At 34.8% G+C, this 20,261-nt stretch overlaps 2 protein-coding genes across 2 annotated transcripts; both read right to left on the reverse strand.

The window, feature by feature from the left end:
- Window positions 1–432: 432 nt before the first annotated feature.
- On the reverse strand, window positions 433–2,247 carry LOC139901987 (uncharacterized). The gene is made up of 2 exons (XM_071884646.1): window positions 1,635–2,247; window positions 433–1,535 (listed from the first exon to the last, which is right to left on the reverse strand). The coding sequence occupies exons 1-2, from the start codon at window positions 2,245–2,247 to the stop codon at window positions 433–435; spliced, it is 1,716 nt and encodes a 571-aa protein (XP_071740747.1).
- Window positions 2,248–14,605: 12,358 nt separating this feature from the next.
- Window positions 14,606–16,052, reverse strand: LOC139898465 (zinc finger protein CONSTANS-LIKE 3-like). Its single transcript, XM_071881199.1, has 2 exons — window positions 15,246–16,052; window positions 14,606–15,143 (listed from the first exon to the last, which is right to left on the reverse strand). The coding sequence occupies exons 1-2, from the start codon at window positions 15,963–15,965 to the stop codon at window positions 14,802–14,804; spliced, it is 1,062 nt and encodes a 353-aa protein (XP_071737300.1). The 5' UTR covers window positions 15,966–16,052; the 3' UTR covers window positions 14,606–14,801.
- Window positions 16,053–20,261: the final 4,209 nt, after the last annotated feature.

The following is a 20,261-nucleotide window of genomic DNA, read 5'->3' on the forward strand; positions in this document are numbered from 1 at the left end:
TTAGCATTGCGAAGCATCTAAGTATGGCAAGATCAAATACTTTCGCAACATTCATTATTTAACACAAGTAGGTAATTTCATCACTTGGTTCTAGAATGGATATTTCACAATATACATTCGCATTATTATAACATAAGTAGGCCGCATCATTTCTCAGCAAAATAACGCCATGTGTTTTAAAATATCCGTGAACACTTAGTCACATTTGCACAAAAATTAATTCAGTGTTAAAAGATTTAAGTAATTGTATTCTGCAAAATGATCACTACGCGTGGCCACACGTAGTGTTTTCTGCTTTATATAGAAACAATCACTAGAACACAAATTAATTTTGTCTTATGCATTATTTTTTAGCAATAACAGCTCAGCAATGAAAACAACATATTGATCATGATCCGACACCCACACTTTCTTCTATTACAAATGTGTGTATTATTCAGTGAGCACTGCATGTCCCTCAACACCCACACTTTCTCGCGCCATAATCATCGCGCAAAGTTGCTCAACTACCGCCGAAGTCAACGTGCCAATACCCTTACAAGCAGAAAACTTCACCATTCCATGCAGCATGGATGGTATTGCGCCAAACATGCGCAAAGTAGTGCACCCAAGAATCATGTTAAAGCGCGACTGATTTCGCATGACATAAAGGTTCAACAAAGCTTGGCGCCTTAGCGATTCATTGCAGTCATCTACCAATTCAACTTGCAATTCCAAATGACCAATAGGCCAAGTTGATTCCCCTGAAAAACCAGCAAGCGAAACCGCAGTAGGTTTCATTAAAGCTTGAATGTTCACAGGCAACTTACTAAAACATTGCTCATACATTACATCTACACTGCTACCAGTGTCAACATGCACCTTCATAATCACAATGCCAGTATTCGCAATGCGGCATGAAACCACTACTGGCTTATCAAGATCCGTGCTCAAGTTTACAGGAGGAAAATTAATAGAGGGACATTGCCAGTTCGCGGTTTGTTCAGATATTTGGAATACTGACACTTCGCCTTGTACCTCTACCACATTAATGACCTGAATCCCACGCAAATTTTTTTTCTTACTTACCATTTTTACCCCAAGATTCTTCACCGCGGGAGCTTTTCGATCAGCAGCGTTTGGCACTTGAGGAACATTAGACTCCGCATGCAAGATAATCGCATTCGCAGTACTTGCAGCACCTTGTGCTATTAAATAATCCGGTTTTCCTTGCTCATATGCCTCCGCGACCAGTTCTGCCAAATTCCTACAACGATTGGTATCATGGCCATAATCATCATGGAAAATACAAAACTTGAATTTGTTTCGCCTGCTGTTCTCCGCTAAAGGTTGAGGATCTGGAAAAGATCTCGCAACCCTTTCTTGTAAAAGAATTTCTTTAGGTGTTTTTGCTAACATCTGGATAATATTGAAAGACTCATTATTGCATTTTCGCGAAGAATAACGATCTCGACGGTTATATCCATGATTATCATTTTGACCTTGATGTCTATCATTACGCGGGTAGCCACCGCCGCCATTTCGCCTTGGATATCCTGATCCGTGATAATTATCGCTATTTCCATCACGAAAAGAATCATTATCATCTCACCAACTTTTATCCTTGCCTCACTCACATGCAGGGGTTATAGTACTATCCTCTCCACATCTGAGATAATCGTACGTTTCTTTTTGTACTTTAGCAAAAGTTGGCGGAACATCTCTTCGCAATCGACGCACAAGCGTTGGATGTCGTTGCAGATTAATAGCATGCAAAAACCCAGAGATTTTTTTATCTTCATTCAAACTTGATATCTTTTGGCACTCATAAATGTACCGCATAAGTAATGCGCTTAAAGTTTCCTTGTTGCCTTGTTTGATGTCATGACATTCTATATGCGTCTTCTTCTGCGGTAAAAGATTTTGGAACTGCAACAAAAATTTATCGCGAAGATCAATAAAGCCGATAATACTGCGAGCTTGCAAGCTATGAAACCACTCTCTTGCTGACCCTTGTAAAACCATAGGAAATACTCTACATGCAACCGGCTCATCCCAATTATAGGTGCTTACCACCCCTTCGAACCGCTGCAAAAAATCCAAGGGGTCAGTTAAACCTGAGTAAACTCCCAATGTCGCCGGCACAATAGGTGGTGTAATAATCGGATAATCAGAAATATGCTGGACAAACTTTTCTGCAGCAGTAGTAATCTCAGTTGCCTTTTTTGTGCGAGTATCAGTATTCTCCGCACAAAATTTAGCAATCATATCTTGCAAAAAAATTTGGTTGCTCAAATTTATGCTGCATTGACTTAGGCGCAATGCTTTTAAAAGCATCCGCTAAAAAATGTTGAACATTTTCTCTGCGGACAGCATCAGATGCTTCACCCTCATCCCCATGACGAGGAAAGGGTGTTGGTGGCCGCCTCCGCTTAACATGTGGAATTTTTACAAATTCCTCCACACTATCCGAATCATCGGAAAATTCGCTTTCTTCTCTTGGCGCTTTGCAATCTTTGAGTTATAAGCAGAGTTTAAAACAAGGCATTCCTCTGCATTATCACTATCACTATCATGATGTTCCACAACTAAGCGATCAACTTGTGACCCTACATCATTCAACGGCCACAAGTAAGTATGCGGTATCCGAGGTTCGAGACTATACTTGGCGTCTTTCTTAGCTTGCTCAATAGCAGTGCCAACAAGTTTGTCTGTTTTCAGATTAGCTTTTCCAGCCAAAACTCTTAACCGCTTGCCCTCGGTAATGGTTTCATCGTGGTTCTGTTGCAGATTTCTGCGCGCAACCATTTTTTCTACAGCAACCTCTAGTTGCAAATCATTATTAGCGGTGTTAAACGTTTTAGCGAGAAGATTCTTGAACTGATTTACTCGTAGCAGCATTGACATTTATTTGCGAATTGAACGGCAAGGTGTAATGACCCAAAATTTTCCGACCAAATTATACTTATGAGATTAATATTTATATAAATTAAACCATACCAACATGATAAGCAATCCAAATTGTTGAGACTTGTGTTTTTGAAAAGAGTTTTACACAACGTTTGACCGTCCAATATGACCGATGATATCACGAACTATATAACATACGATAATTATACGTTTGTGTATATATATGTATTTATATATATTTAACATGATCTAAGGATGGTTTAACATCTCATTTTGTACTAATGACAATGAGTTATAAGTATATTTTGAAACTACTAACTTAAGTTTTCAAAACGATAACTATACGTAACATTCTTTGATATATATACTTATAATCTATAATGCTTATACATGTATCGTATATATAATGTATTTAATCACTTTTTAAGGACTTAAATACATAAAACAATATAAGTATATTCACAAAAGATAGCTATATTTGAATTCTCGTTCCGTTTCCTCAAGATTTCTATACGTATATCTAGGGTATATGTACCCGTATCATACCCAGCTTCTATATGTATTTACTATTAGTATATACACATCAAATCAACATCCTAATCAACATTATTACTGCCCTAGATATGAGGTAACTAGAATTTGTCAAGTAGTATGAATTATTAGTAAGAAAACAAAATTAGGAATCCTTTTCTTTCTTTATAAACTAAAAACGTTTTTATAAATGAACACCATTTCTTCACTCCATTTTCTCATACCTACACCCTCATTTCTCTCTCAAAATACTCCTAACTTCATACTTGATCATCTCCAAGCATTTTCCCCATCATTTAGCTTCAATTACAAGCCTTAAACACCATAAGAAAACTCTTTCAAGAACATATCAAAATAACCACCCATTTGAAGAAGTTTACTTTCAACCTTTTGATCTAACTCCACCACTCTTTGATTCCAAGATTATTTCTTATCTTTTGCAGTAACTTTGTCCAAGTAACTTGAGGTAGTAACCTTGTTCATAATCTTATTCAATTCATATTCATATAGCTATCTTATTTTGTGGTATAAAATTTTAACAACAAGAACATAGTTTGAATGATTTTAAACTTGTTTGCAAACTAAATAGATCCTTCTAACTTGAATTTTAAAACACTTCAAGACCTGTAATATATCATAATGATATGCTAACCTAACAAGATATAACTTGGTTTTACAAAGAACATCTTAAAAACTGAATCTACGTCGTCGGAGTGCAACCGGGGGCTGTTTTGGGTTGGATAATTAAAAACCATCTTGAACTTTGAATTGGAAGTTCATGTTCTAGAAAAATGATATTTCTTATGAATATGTTAACACATAAAAATTTCATGGTTTCACTCAAAGTGTAAGTATTTTTAGAAAAATGATCATTAAATGTTGTTTTTATGATGGAAAATGGTCACTTTCATAAATTTCACCAAAGTTTGACCTATAACCTATGATTTCGAATACAAACTAAGGTATTTTCAGTTCATATTCTTAAAATTTGACTCGATCCAAGGAAGTGGCAATTTGAACCAACAAAAACGGAGTTGTAATGAAGAAACTACGACTAAAACAAGATTGGGTATCCGAAGCTAGTTTAGCTACGAAAATATTTGGAGAAAAAGTAAATTAATCATATATTTTCTAATTAATATGATATTTTATATATAATTACTTATGATTTGATTTTATATATTTCAGGACCACCCGTAAACAACACGAGAAGATTAATCATAAGACCTCATGATTGTACGCAACACGTCATTTGACAACACGGTACTTTATGTACGCAACACGTCATTTGACAACATGGTACCATGGGTCGAGATTAATTCTGATCAATACGAATACGATGGGGTCTTTATTTATTTTATTTAAGCAACTAATTTTGGACCACTAACATCGGACTGCTAACTACGGACTAAGAAAATATTAAAAGTATATATATATGTAACGATTACTTAAAAAGAAAATATGTTGATATATTATATATATGGTTAGGTTCGTGATATCTATCGGAGACCAAGTCAAATTAAATACCTTCAAGGCAAAAGTGAGTTTCATTTGCTCCCTTTTTAATTGCTTTTGCAATATATATTTTTGGGTTGAGAATACATGCGCTGCTTTTATAAATGTTTACAAAATAGACACAAGTACTTAAAAATATATTCTACGTTGAGTTGTACCACTGGCATATTTCCCTGTAGCTTGGTAACTACTATTTACATGGGTATTGTAAATGCGAATCCTGTTGATAGATCTATCGGGCCTGACAACCCCAACTTGACTGGACGACCAGTATTCAACGGTTGCACAGTACTTCGTTTTGGTGACTACACTTGGTACGGTGTAGTGAGATTTCATAATAAAGGAAATATGCGACGTTGATTAAATGTTAAGTATGGTTACCAAGTGCTCAACCACTTAGAATGCTTTACATACACTTGCGAGTGTATTATGTTTATGATTATGAAATCTTGTAGTCTATTAACATATTGAAATGATTGTTATGATAAACCTATGAACTCACCAACCTTTTGGTTGACACTTTAAAGCATGTTTATTCTCAGGTACGAATTAAGTCTTCCGCTGTGCATTTGCTCAATATAAGGACATTACTTGGAGCCGATCATCGCAATGGGACCAAATGTTGATGACTTCGTCCAGGTGGATTAGGACGGGTCCTTTCAGTTGGTATCAGAGCGGTGGTCGTAGCGAACCAGGTCTTGCATTAGTGTGTCTAACTAGTAGTTGTCAGGATGCATTAATGAGTCTGGACTTCGACCGTGTCTACATGTCAAAAGTTTTGCTTATCATTTCTAGTTGGAAATCATCTGCTTATCATCCTTAGTAAATTACCTGCTTATCATTCATAAGTCTAGACACGTTTTACTGCATTTACTGCATTGATAGTGTATAGACGAATTCTTATCTTAGCATATCTGTTATTGCGAACTTTGACTGATATCTTTTCAAAGATTCTCCGTAATTTACGGGATTTTGGTATTATATATACATATGTAAATTATGTATTGAAGAGTACCAAATCTAACTCCTATAATCTATTCCATACCAAAAATTCATTTTCCCTATTATACAAGATGGATTCCGCATCTAGTTCGAATTCTTCAGATTCCGACAGTTATGCCGATATGGATTTCCATTCGGGCTCCGAAAGCAGCGTCACCGGAATGGATCAACCAATTTCCCATCATCTATTCTGGACGAATTGGGGATGGGTTCGTAATATACTAAATCACTGGAGACAAGAAGAAGGTGATCCATTCCATCCACCAAATTGCCCTCTTGGCGATGAACCTGAAGCACTTACCGGCGAACCTATTCGAAACACCATTTTCTCTCTCATTTCTAGAGTATCTCATCACGATTATATACTATCCCATATTACAAATCTTGTTCATTCACTCGTTCCAACCGCCAATCATCCCGGTGTACTAGCAGAAGTTAACGAACTTCGCGCTCGCGTGACGGCTTTGGAGAACATGGTGCGAAGGTTGCAAACACCAGCAGCAGCACCAGCAGCATAATCAGCACCACCATCAATAACATCAACAATACCATCATCACCACTAATAAACAACATCCGCATCACACGTCTCGACATCATAATCTGTCCCACAAACATCAACATCATACGCACCATAGATACCAAGGAGTACCAACAATAATGAACGATGAAGTATTGATCCATAACTTCATTGATATTCTGCGAAGAATATGTGGTTTCAAAAAGTTTTAGAGATTTCTTATTCTAGCTCAAACCGAAAAGCAAATGAGATTAATATCATATTAACTCATTAAATTCATGATTTCATCTGAAGAAAATATATATGTATATATGTTTTCATAAAGATTGTAATTAAAAGTTCTTTTGTAAAAAATAATAATGGTGAAATTTTTTTTTTAACGGGTAGGTAATACCCGAGGAATAATTAGATTTCATCTTAATAAGTTACATTGTACATTCGTCGAAGCTGATTCAACAGTCATTTACTATCCTACTTACAACCACCTATATACGTATCCGTTCACCGCAGAATAACCATTTTCATTCAATTTCATATTTGGATTTTGACTTCCCAGAATCCAACAAGTGGCATAAGAAGAAAACATATGACAAAATAAAATCTGTTAGAAAAAAACAAATTAACTATAAAAATTTTGTTAAGAATCCACGCTAACTGTTCCAGCTAACTGTTCCTAGCTAACTGATTACATTTTATTTATCGTAGTTTATTTATCGCAATTTAATTATCGCACTTTTATTTATCGTCATTTAATTTCTGTAATTATTTTACGCACTTTAAATATCGGGACACGTATACAATGTTTTGACATATCATATCGACGCATCTATATATATTATTTGGAATCACCATAGACACTCTATATGTAGTAATGATCGAGTTCTCTATACAGGGTTTAGGTTGATTCTACAATAATATATATAGTTTGAGTTGTGATCGAGTCTGAGACGTATAAGGGTCACGACACGTATTAGTTAATTCGTATATTATATATTAAACTATATATGAATTATTGGACTGTTACTGTGGACTATCGACTATGGACTAATGACATTGGACAATTAAAATGAATTAAAATATTGATTATAACATATGAAACTAAACATTTCTTCCAGATTGCCACTTGATTTCATCTTAAACCTCATTGTATCTCGACGATTACAATCAGCGTTCAAATCTATCATGATTCTTAAAAACACCTCAATCGAGAGGATAAACCAACCGCACTTCATCTACGGAAGAAAAGATTGATGCATATAGTTATGCACCTGAAAAACCCTCGGAAACTGAGTAAACGTTTGACACGTATCTGTTCTAGTTCCTTTGACATTGTTATTACCGAAGATCGTTTTGCAATCCCTTTCCAAAGTAGCTAATTTTGTCACAGCTCCAGCAAGTCAACTCCGACTTTTCATCCGAAACAACTTTATTATAACCGCGATATATATGCGTACTCTTTATTGTTACTGGGGAACCTTTTATATTCTACAATATTACCATCAGCGATTAATCATTCTAAAAAAACACAATTCTCCTGAAACTACCTCGGTTTGATAACCGATGACTCAGATCATTTAACTTTGAAAATGCTAACGAAGCAGCATGTTGTAGATGATCTTAATGGCCAAAAGTTTGATGATAAAGAAAGGAGTGTTAGGAACGCTCGATAGAAAATTTAGTACCGAAAAGCGGATTATGCGAAACTATGAAGAAAGCCGTGGACAAATCACAAAGAATAAGTTTGCCTTCAAAGAATCCAAATGATTCTGTGCCTGCTGAAATCGTTAGCAAACATCTTATTTCTCATTCTAAACCTTCACAGACAAATCTTCTTCATCATCCATTGATATTAGAAATTCTAAGATATTCTCGTATGTTCTATTATAAATATCCTCCATATTTCTAGCGATATTTTCACAACTATTCTTATCTGAGATCATTTATCTCTCCGTAATATCTGCAACATAAAAGAAACTGTGTTAGTTTCTAAATTCTGAAACCTTCGAGTTTAAAATATGAATGTTTTGAAGTAGTGTTGGGAACTGAAGCATGGATTAGTATAATATAATGACACTTGATCAACGTCATTATATTACAGTAAGTCATGCTGAGTTTCTAATAAAGCATGATGATTCACAGTACCGTCATCATGTGCCATTTACACGACTCTTACATTCTATCTAATCTCTAAACATATCAAGAGAATATTTTTCTGGATGACTCGGTCTTCTCCAGGGTATTCTGGTAATTTAACGAATCAAAATCGTTCTATTACCATTTTCTTCTTAGAGCATTAGCTATGTTCATTCTGAATTTCATATCTACGAATTCCGGACCATTACTCGCTTGACTCGAAGTCGAAAAGAGAAAACGAAAGCATGAAGCTCCGAAAAATAATGAAGAATATAAACTTCGATAATAACCCCGAAATTACAAATCGTGTATATCGATGCAGATAGCAATATAGAGACACGGGAGAATTAGAAACACTATAAACACAAGAGTATAGTAAAAGTAAATAGATTCTTCTGGTGGTAGATGAAAAAGAAGAATGACATATATAAAAGTTAGGAGTATATCAAGAATCAGGACTGGATGGAGCATATTGATGAATGCTTTAAAGTAAGAATCAAGGGAGAAAGAATAGAAGGTGTGAGTCGTAGAAAATAAGGAAACGAAGGGGTGAATTTATAGTGAAATATCCGACAGAACAATCGAAACAGATTATTGCATATAATCAAAGAAGATCCTGATTTCCTTAATCACCAAAGAACCAAATCTTATTACGTAAGATTCTCTTTAAATCCCTTAAATCCCGGAAATCAATCATAACTATGTCATCGGTTAAGACGAATATATTTTACTCATCTCACTCTTTTACGATAGTCTCATTTATATTCTTCGCATAATCGAATCGTTTTATCTACATTACTCAATGATGATAAAACTCCATTATCACCTTATATTTGTCATGAAAACCTTCTTATTGTTATCCATAACAACCTCTATCAAATTTCGGGGACGAAATTTCTTTAACGGGTAGGTACTGTAATGACCCAGAATTTTTCGACCAAATTATACTTATAAGATTAATATTTACATAAATTAAACCATACCAACATGATAAGCAATCCAAATTGTTGAGACTTGTATTTTTGAAAAGAGTTTTACACAACGTTTGACCGTCCAATATGACCGATGATATCACGAACTATATAACATACGATAATTATACGTTTGTGTATATATATGTATTTATATATATTTAACATGATCTAAGGATGGTTTAACATCTCATTGTGTACTAATGACAATGAGTTATAAGTATATTTTGAAACTACTAACTTAAGTTTTCAAAACGATAACTATACGTAACATTCTTTGATATATATACTTATAATCTATAATGCTTATACATGTATCGTATATATAATGTATTTAATCACTTTTTAAGGACTTAAATACATAAAACAATATAAGTATATTCACAAAAGATAGCTATATTTGAATTCTCGTTCCGTTTCCTCAAGATTTCTATACGTATATCTAGGGTATATGTACCCGTATCATACCCAGCTTCTATATGTATTTACTATTGGTATATACACATCAAATCAACATCCTAATCAACATTATTACTACCCTAGATATGAGGTAACTAGAATTTGTCAAGTAGTATGAATTATTAGTAAGAAAACAAAATTAAGAATCCTTTTCTTTCTTTATAAACTAAAAACGTTTTTATAAATGAACACCATTTCTTCACTCCATTTTCTCATACCTACACCCTCATTTCTCTCTCAAAATACTCCTAACTTCATACTTGATCATCTCCAAGCATTTTCTCCATCATTTAGCTTCAATTACAAGCCTTAAACACCATAAGAAAACTCTTTCAAGAACATATCAAAATAACCACCCATTTGAAGAAGTTTACTTTCAACCTTTTGATCTAACTCCACCACTCTTTGATTCCAAGATTATTTCTTATCTTTTGCAGTAACTTTGTCCAAGTAACTTGAGGTAGTAACCTTGTTCATAATCTTATTCAATTCATATTCATATAGCTATCTTATTTTGTGGTATAAAATTTTAACAACAAGAACATAGTTTGAATGATTTCAAACTTGTTCGCAAACTAAATAGATCCTTCTAACTTGAATTTTAAAACACTTCAAGACCTGTAATATATCATAATGATATGCTAACCTAACAAGATATAACTTGGTTTTACAAAGAACATCTTAAAAACTGAATCTACGTCATCGGAGTGCAACCGGGGGCTGTTTTGGGTTGGATAATTAAAAACCATCTTGAACTTTGAATTGAAAGTTCATGTTCTGAAAAAATGATATTTCTTATGAATATGTTAACACATAAAAATTTCATGGTTTCACTCAAAGTGTAAGTATTTTTAGAAAAATGATCATTAAATGTTGTTTTTATGATGGAAAATGGTCACTTTCATAAATTTCACCAAAGTTTAACCTATAATCTATGATTTCAAATACAAACTAAGCTACTTTCAGTTCATATTCTTAAAATTTGACTCGATCCAAGGAAGTGGCAATTTGAACCAACAAAAACGGAGTTGTAATGAAGAAACTACGACTAAAACAAGATTGGGTATCCGAAGCTAGTTTAGCTACGAAAATATTTGGAGAAAAAGTAAATTAATCATATATTTTCTAATTAATATGATATTTTATATATAATTACTTATGATTTGATTTTATATATTTCAGGACCACCCGTAAACAACACGAGAAGATTAATCATAAGACCTCATGATTGTACGCAACACGTCATTTGACAACACGGTACTTTATGTACGCAACACGTCATTTGACAACATGGTACCATGGGTCGAGATTAATTCTGATCAATACGAATATGATGGGGTCTTTATTTATTTTATTTAAGCAACTAATTTTGGACCACTAACATCGGACTGCTAACTACGGACTAAGAAAATATTAAAAGTATATATATATGTAACGATTACTTAAAAAGAAAATATGTTGATATATTATATATATGGTTAGGTTCGTGATATCTATCGGAGACCAAGTCGAATTAAATACCTTCAAGGCAAAAGTGAGTTTCATTTGCTCCCTTTTTAATTGCTTTTGCAATATATATTTTTGGACTGAGAATACATGCGCTGCTTTTATAAATGTTTACAAAATAGACACAAGTACTTAAAAATATATTCTACGTTAAGTTGTACCACTGGCATATTTCCCTGTAGCTTGGTAACTACTATTTACATGGGTATTGTAAACGCGAATCCTATTGATAGATCTATCGGGTCTGACAACCCCAACCGGACTGGACGATCAGTATTCAACGGTTGCACAGTACTTCGTTTTGGTGACTACACTTGGTACGGTGTAGTGAGATTTCATAATAAAGGGAATATGCGACGTTGATTAAATGTTAAGTATGGTTACCAAGTGCTCAACCACTTAGAATGCTTTACATACACTTGCGAGTGTATTATGTTTATGATTATGAAATCTTGTGGTCTATTAACATATTGAAATGATTGTTATGATAAACCTATGAACTCACCAACCTTTTGGTTGACACTTTAAAGCATGTTTATTCTCAGGTACGAATTAAGTCTTCCGCTGTGCATTTGCTCAATATAAGGACATTACTTGGAGCCGATCATCGCAATGTGACCAAATGTTGATGACTTCGTCCAGGTGGATTAGGATGGGTCCTTTCACAAGGCATTTTGCGAATCATTAGCCATCACATCAGCATTGACAAAACTATTTACTTGCTTTGCATTAGCTGCCATAGCCGATTGAAAGTACCAACTGATGCGCCTTTGGAAAGTACTTGCAAATCATCAAAACAAAACACGATTGAATTTAAACCAGCCAATTAATTGTTTGATAGCACAAAACAAAAAATTCCGAGTTTAATTTTAAAACGAGTCCCACGGATGGCGCCAATTGATCAATCCATAATCAATGAGTTACTTAATTAAGGATTGAGTGCAATGAGATTAAGATGGAGGATGAGATGTTTGATGATTATTTTGGGCCCTGATGATCGTCTTTCACTTTAGCAATCAAGTGATCAACCACCCCGACCCGGTCTTGATTGTTAATTAGCATGATTCACCTTAACACAATGTAAAAGTTCCTAGGACAAGATCACAAGAGAAAATTACAAAGGTTCAGGCAAATGGCAGATAATCAACCACCTATAAATGAGAGGCCAAACTCTCTATTTATAGTATTTGAAATATTCGCGTTCTGCGGATTGTCTAATCATCCGCGCAATCTTAGCGAAATAACCCGCAGTCTTTTATTAATGCGGCGACTGATCCGCTATCTTTATTTTCGGCGAATATTCCAATCCTCTTGAATACACTTCGCGTAACTTCCGTATTTTAACCTTTAATAAATAAAATATACATATACAATGCTATGTATATGATCACTTGCCTTTCTCGATTTACGCTGTGTATGCATCAAGAAAATTGCTGATTTCGTTAGTTACAGTATTTTCTGACACTCGTACATGTATATGCGTAAGAACTCCCCTAAGCATTCTTTGTGCTTTTGTTTTATAACATGACATTCAATGTGTGCCGCTTCTGTGGTTGCAAGTTATTGAACCTGAACAGAAACTTTTCTTGTAAATTAACAAACCTTCAATGCTTTTTGTGTATTGACTAGTAAACCATTCTCTGGCTAGCCCTTGCAAGACCGTCAAAAATACATGACACGAAATAGGCTCACCTTAGGCTCACCTGAATTATAAGTGTGCATGAATCCGTCAAATCCTTGCGGAAAATCTAGCGAAATTTGACGAATTTTTTGCATTTGTTTTACCCGTTCAGAAGCATTCGTCCATTCTGCACAGTTTTAGGTGTAACATCTTCCAACTCCAGATCTTCGCCAAGATCTTCCACGTTTCCTTCATGTAATGGTTCCTTTTGAGTTTTTCCTGAATTCAACGCTTACTTTTCAACTGCATTTTGATTTTCTTGATCATAATCATCAACCATAGGTCGAAAATAGATCTTCTTGATGATAATCATCAACCATAGGTCCGGATTTGATAGAAAAATCAGAATTTTTCAACTCAATATTGACATTCTTGCAATTAATATGCTCGTTCATATGCATAATTACCTATTTGTACAACAATATCTAAAAAAGAAACCAATTCGAACAATTAAATTAGTAATTAATCAATAAAAGTGATTATCTTGAATTCAAAAGATATTCTTTAATTCGGTTTCACGAATGGCGCCAAATAATCGAACATATTTCAATTATATTGATTTAAACAAGTTCGAGTGCAAAAGAAGCGGAGATTGTTGTTACATCTTAAGGACCTTATGATCATAATTCCAAGATCATCATCTTGGAACGTAAGATCACCATGTCCCGTTAATAACGATTCATGTGATCACTCGATCAATACTTCAAAAAGTACAATTAATCTCATACCTTTGATGCATGAGCTTATTCTTTCGTAATAGAATTTTTTAACTTCTAAATAAGGTCCACACTTCACTATTTATATTGTTCTCAAAGTATACATTGCGCTTTATCATTGTGCGCTTATGCCAGATTTATTATGCGCACCTTTGATGCACAAATACTTGTGCGGATAGTTATAGAGTATTATGAAAGTTTATGATTAGTTTTGTAAATATGTAAAAGTACAGGGGTCCAATATGTAATTTATTCGTAATTGTTAGTTTAGGCGGTTTAGATAGCTTAAATAGGTTGTTAGATTCGTTAGCAGTTAATTAACAGATCATATAGATTGAGCTTGTAATCATCTCTGATCTTAATTCATTTTTCATACAATTTTTACAATTACGCTTCCGTTTATAATAATACATATGAACACCCTCGTATATCATCAGTTTGTGACTTAAATGTTGTACATGCATGGACCTCAAAGTTGTATTTTGTTGGGCTCAATCATCCTTTAATTGGCCAAGTCTTTTCTTTTAATATATTCCAGCTTTTGTGAAGAAGAAACAAAACTATTTGTTTGGTTATATGTTCATTTATACTCGCGAGCTTTTCAAACTTGATATAAAAAATTTGTGCTCATTTACTAAAAATATGTTCAAGATGAGATCGTTTAAGCTTTTAACTAGTCGAGCATGAACGAGTACTTCGACTCATTTATACCCTAATTACGGAGTACAAAACTAGTATTGTTGTTAATTAAGGCGCCACAATTAAGAATTATTATGTACCTAATACCTAATATAATTAATATTATGTAATATATACACATGGATTAAGAAACAAAACACACATTAGACACACCAAAAGCACAAGACAAAAATAAACATAATTAGTAAGTTGGAACAACGCCATATGATGATTCCGGCGAGATCAAGGAGTCATCCGCTTCAACATCGATTTCAGTTCGTTTCGCAAACCTCCCTTTGATTCTAGGCCTTGTTTCTGCATAAGCTTTCCTTGAAGCATATCGAATCGTCTTCTCAAACTTCCGGTTCTTCCTCTTTTCTTTGTATCTTAAAACCCTAGCTTCGCGATCGGACCCTACTAAAGGAGTCGGATAAACCTCCATCGATGACTGGTGCTGCTGCAGCTGTTGCTGATTGTTCGATACATCCACCATACCTGCGTTGTGGTCCGGCACAACGCCCACTTCAAGTGAAGATGATGATACCTGACATTTAAAGTGTCTCACAATTCAACATAATTGGAAGTATTAACATTAAATGGACTCATGATCAGATTAGAACTGTACTACAAATCATATTAGACTTACGCTTTGACTGATCGATTGAGAAGTAAAATTGTACATAAACGGTTTAGATCCAGCATAATCGACATCATAAGCAGGTAATCCTTCAACAACATCTTCAGATGCATATTCAGAAGCATGTAAATGTAACGGCATTTGAAAATTAGAATAATTAGTGCCCTTATTCTGTACCGGAACAACACCGTCAGTTGGCGAATTATGCGGATACGAATCGATTTCATTAAACAAGTACTTCGATTCAGATTTAAGATCATCGTGTTCAGGTTCATCAGCAGATTTGATCAGCTTTGGATTTAAATCCGGAATTAGCCATGAAGCAACTTCCGCTTCTTCAGCTTCAGTTCCGGCAACATTAACATCAAAATCGAGCAAATAATGTTGATCGAAGTTGTCAATTCCAGTTCCGTCGCTGATCTTCGGTGTCGCGGTAGCCGGATCGTAAAACGGAACAACTGGAAACCGCTCGTGACGGCGAGCTAGCGGATTAGCAGAGTGAATTTCACGGTCACACGTGACGCATAAGGCAGCAGCGTCAGCTTTGCACGTGACACTCGCCGGAGCTTGTTCGCACACATCACACATCCAAACACGCGCGTGGCATGACGCGAGCTTGTTAGCCGCGTGTATCTTGCCGTCGCAGGTGATACAAAGGAACGCGGAGTCTGCTTTACAGAATAAACTCGCCGACGTTGTTTTGCAGGAGTCACACAGGGTAATAGCCATAGTCCAATGTCTTTATTTTTGCTGGTATCTGGTTTTTGTTAGTGGTGATTTGTTTGAGATTGGGTTTGGTTGTGGGAGGTGAGGTTATGATTACATTCTCTCTCTAGTATCTAAGAAAGCTATCCGAAAGTATAGGAAACCAATGAGAGACTGACACGTGTAGAGGCTTAGCCAAAATGGGTGGATTTCGTTTTTTGTATTATTGAGGGATGGGAGAAAAAGAAAATGTAATAAAGGTTCGGATTTGGACAAACTTTATATTATATCTCAAATAAAACACGTGAATCTTGGTTTGGGCGGTAATTCGAATACAATTAACTTTATCCATTCATTCATTCATTACGAGTTTAAAATATTACTCTAAATAGTACTAAAAAACATCTATCTATATATATATTAATATTAATATTAATATATATCTATACAGTGGCGGATTTAGGAATGACAATTAGTGGTGTCACTAGTTAAAAAAAAAAAAAAAAATTACTAGATGTCCTATGACGGATTCTGAAATTCAATTGGAGGGGGCAATAATTTTGCTAAAATGTTTAAATTCTAGGAAGATACCGAAAGTTTATGTTCTTAGACTCGTGTCATTAATTATGAATACATACATGTTATTCTTTCACCTAAATAGATGTTATTTTTCCGATTATGTGACAATTTAAAGTAAAAAAAAAGTATAAAATCATAATTTTCTATTTGTTTTAGACAAAATTACATGGAGGGTCCCTGTGGTATGTTCAAAATAACAAGTGGAGTCTAAAAGTTTTTTTCGTCAATGGGGGTCACTGTGGTATGCACAAGTTTCACAAGGAGTCCAATTGTCTAACGTCTGTGTAAATCTAACAGTTAAGTGGTGCACATGACTTGCACATGAGGGTATATTAGTCAATATAGTTCCATCTTCTCATTTGACCCACCAACCTTCTATTCACATCCATCTTCTTCTTCTATCATGAATCTACCACCACCAGTATATATGAAGTTAAAGCAAACCTAAAAACACAACCTGAGTTTTTAGGACCAAAAAGAAGCATCGATACTCCGTATATTTCTATACCTAAACACAAGCTATTGTGTGTATTTGCAAAACCCATTTGCATTACACCAACTTCATCTCAATCCACACAAAAATAAACAAATACAGAGGCATACCGATAGATTTAAAAATAGATTCAAAATTATATAACTCTGAATTTCTTCAGTTAGAACTAAATCACATATAGACATCAAACCCTAACTCTCAATTTTCTCCATCAGTGCCGTCACCATAACCACCACCACCACCGCCGCCATAACACAAACAACAAGAATGGCACCAGATTCGAAATCAGATCTCGGATCTTTACAATTCAGATCTCATCACTTGGACAAATTTCGGCGTCAAAAATGATGGGTTGGGGTCTCGATTAGGGTTTCGTCGGAGAGTTTCTGCTGTAATTCCGGCATCATTTTTTCAGTTTCTGTAGCACAGGCGACGAAAGCCACAATCTTTCTGTTTTATGATAGATCTGGGGTTTTGGGCCTGGATCTGTTCGTTATGAAGATGGTGATTTTTGCTCACCTTGGACGGAATGAAGATGAATAGATGATGATATGTTCGTTGAAATGAATATGATGATGGAAATGGAGATCTTGAAATATTAATGATAATGAAGGTTCTGAAATACTTATTTGTTTGGTGGGTTTTGAAGTACACATTAATCTAATAATAATAAACCTTTGTTTACTTTTATGGCTTCTGAAATACTTAATAGGTGCAGTGTTTTGATTTGATTTCATGTTCTTAGTTGTGAAGAAATGGTGGAGGTGGTGATTGCAGGTCAAGAAAAGTGGCTGCAATTTTTTCTAAAACATTGAGAATAGAGAAAGAGTATAAGAAAATAAGTTTAAAGAAGAAAATACGTATATTGGCATATGCATAATTGAAACGGGAGATGATCGTAACGGGTGGTTTAGTCCCCCTCGGTTGATCTTAATCGCTGTTAAAAAAATAAATTTGATCATAAATATTCTTAACTAGAAAAAGGAGCCCGCGCGATGCCGCGGGGGCCTTTGGGTTGCGTATTCAAAGTTAACGGAGCGTATTATAGGTGTGTATATGTATTGAATATAATCCGAGGTATTGAGCGTTTTTTTTTTGAAGTGTCCGTTTCGCGTATAGTTAGTCTCGTTGTGTTCGTAAGATTTTTTTGAGTTGAATGGTGGGCGCGGAAGAATTTAACTCGCACCGAGCGAGAAGATAGGGCCCGTTAAAAATTCGGGTGGGATTAGTTTTTTTTATTTTAATAAAATTGTATATTTACACTTTTTACCCCTAAGGAAATGTGAATTTGAGGGGTCATTGTGTAAATTGAGGCAAAGATGAGGGACCAAACAAAGTGTGAACACAAACTCAAAACTACATCTCAAAATAATTGAAACTACAAAAGTTTTGGTGGCTATTAGTATATAAGCGCGGAAGAATTTAACTCGCACCGAGCGAGAAGATAGGGCCCGTTAAAAATTCGGGTGGGATTAGTTTTTTTTATTTTAATAAAATTGTATATTTACACTTTTTACCCCTAAGAAAATGTGAATTTGAGGGGTCATTGTGTAAATTGAGGCAAAGATGAGGGACCAAACAAAGTGTGAACACAAACTTAAAACTACATCTCAAAATAATTGAAACTACAAAAGTTTTGGTGGCTATTAGTATATAAGGGTAAAATAAGTAAAATTAATCTGTCATATATTATTGCAATAGTACTAATCTTTTCATTTTCCCTTAGCATTTATAATTATAATAACTTTATTTTATTTTTATTTTTTTGGCAAAAGTTGGATTATATTGATTTCTTTCACAAATAGTGAAAATCCAAGTACAAGAAAGGGCTAACTAAAATAAAGCCCACACCCAAACAAACACATTACAGTAGGCTTATAAGAGCCAAAATAAAGAAAGCATCATTACAACCACTACATAAACATTTAAACATATTCTTGAAACAGCAGCATACGAAGGAACAATCAAACGAGGACCCAAGGTTGCGATTTCCAAACATAAAATTGATGACTTTCGGCTTCATTCGCATTCACTAACCATCGAAAGACTTTAAGAATAACACTATCAACAATCACCATCCAAGGATTAAACACTCCATTAAAGACCAATTCGTTTCTTGCAAGCCAAAAAAAAATTAATACGTAGCCGGAACGATCAATCTCCAAGCCTTTTTAACCTTAATCCCATTATTGGCATTGGAAGTAAACTTTAAGATTAAAAAACTCATCTTTCTAACTTGAGATAATTCTACCCAATCTTCCTCTTGAAGAGACTTGAACACCACGAAAAGTAACACCTTTCCATATCTTTTTAAGCACACTCGAGGGCACATTTCTACAATTGTTTCTTGAATTGCAATAGATTGGACTTGAAACTTATTAATCAAGTTATACACACCTTTACCTTTATTTTTATTCCCAAGCCCCTAGAGTTCCAAGTAGCGATCTTCATTGTTTACGTTTGTTGGGACGTTCGCTACTATCGAACATTCCCTCCAAAAAAGTACCAAAAATCTTCTTTTCTTGTGTGGAGTTAGAGTTTAGCAACTTACCATACACTTTTACAGGCTTAGGTGTATATTCATCACTCATCATCTTGAGAAACTTGTTGATCGACATCTTGTGATAGCGTAATTTCACCAGCCTCAATGTCCTCATTCAATTCCCTACTTTTGTTCTTCTTTTTATTTGTTTTAACAGGGTAACGATGAGGAGACTGAATTGCATCTTTATTTGACTTGCCTTTAGATTTCAGAGTGTTTCTTCTTTTTGAAAGAACACATGAGGATATATTATCATTCTGGGCCATCTTCTGTGATCTGGGCTTTTCATGACCAAGCCCATTGACATCAGACATGGGTTCGTTTATCATGTTGTTTTTCATAGGGGAACCACTCGTACTTATTCCTATATGTTCTGTAACTACATTAGGAATTTTTGTAAAAGTACTTTCAAGATTGACTTTGTTGATACTTGATAACTTGTCACTAACACCACCCGTATGGTTAGTTACCCGCCCATTATCCGCTCATTACCCGTAACTAACCATAGGCACTACTTAGTTACTCGCGTTAGTTACCGCTTTCACCATAGATTTAACGGATGAGTTATAGGAATTGCGGGTCCCAGTGCTTTTTATTGTTGTACTTGATGCTTTATTGCTTGTACGTTGTATATTAAGAGGAGTATTGTTTTAGCCATGATAGGGAGTGTTTAGTTATGAGTTAGTTATAGGATATTGGTGTTGAT

This window comes from Rutidosis leptorrhynchoides, chromosome 3, assembly GCF_046630445.1.
Source record: "Rutidosis leptorrhynchoides isolate AG116_Rl617_1_P2 chromosome 3, CSIRO_AGI_Rlap_v1, whole genome shotgun sequence".
NCBI classification, from domain to species: Eukaryota; Viridiplantae; Streptophyta; class Magnoliopsida; order Asterales; family Asteraceae; genus Rutidosis; species Rutidosis leptorrhynchoides.

Coding starts and splice junctions, on each gene's coding strand:
- LOC139901987 (XM_071884646.1), bottom strand. CDS start 2,247: ATGATTGCTAAATTTTGTGCGGAGAATACTGATACTCGCACAAAAAAG. Junction 1,536..1,634: donor TCTCAGATGTGGAGAGGATA/GTACTATAACCC, acceptor ATCACGGATCAG/GATATCCAAGGCGAAATGGC.
- LOC139898465 (XM_071881199.1), bottom strand. CDS start 15,965: ATGGCTATTACCCTGTGTGACTCCTGCAAAACAACGTCGGCGAGTTTA. Junction 15,144..15,245: donor CTCAATCGATCAGTCAAAGC/GTAAGTCTAATA, acceptor TTTAAATGTCAG/GTATCATCATCTTCACTTGA.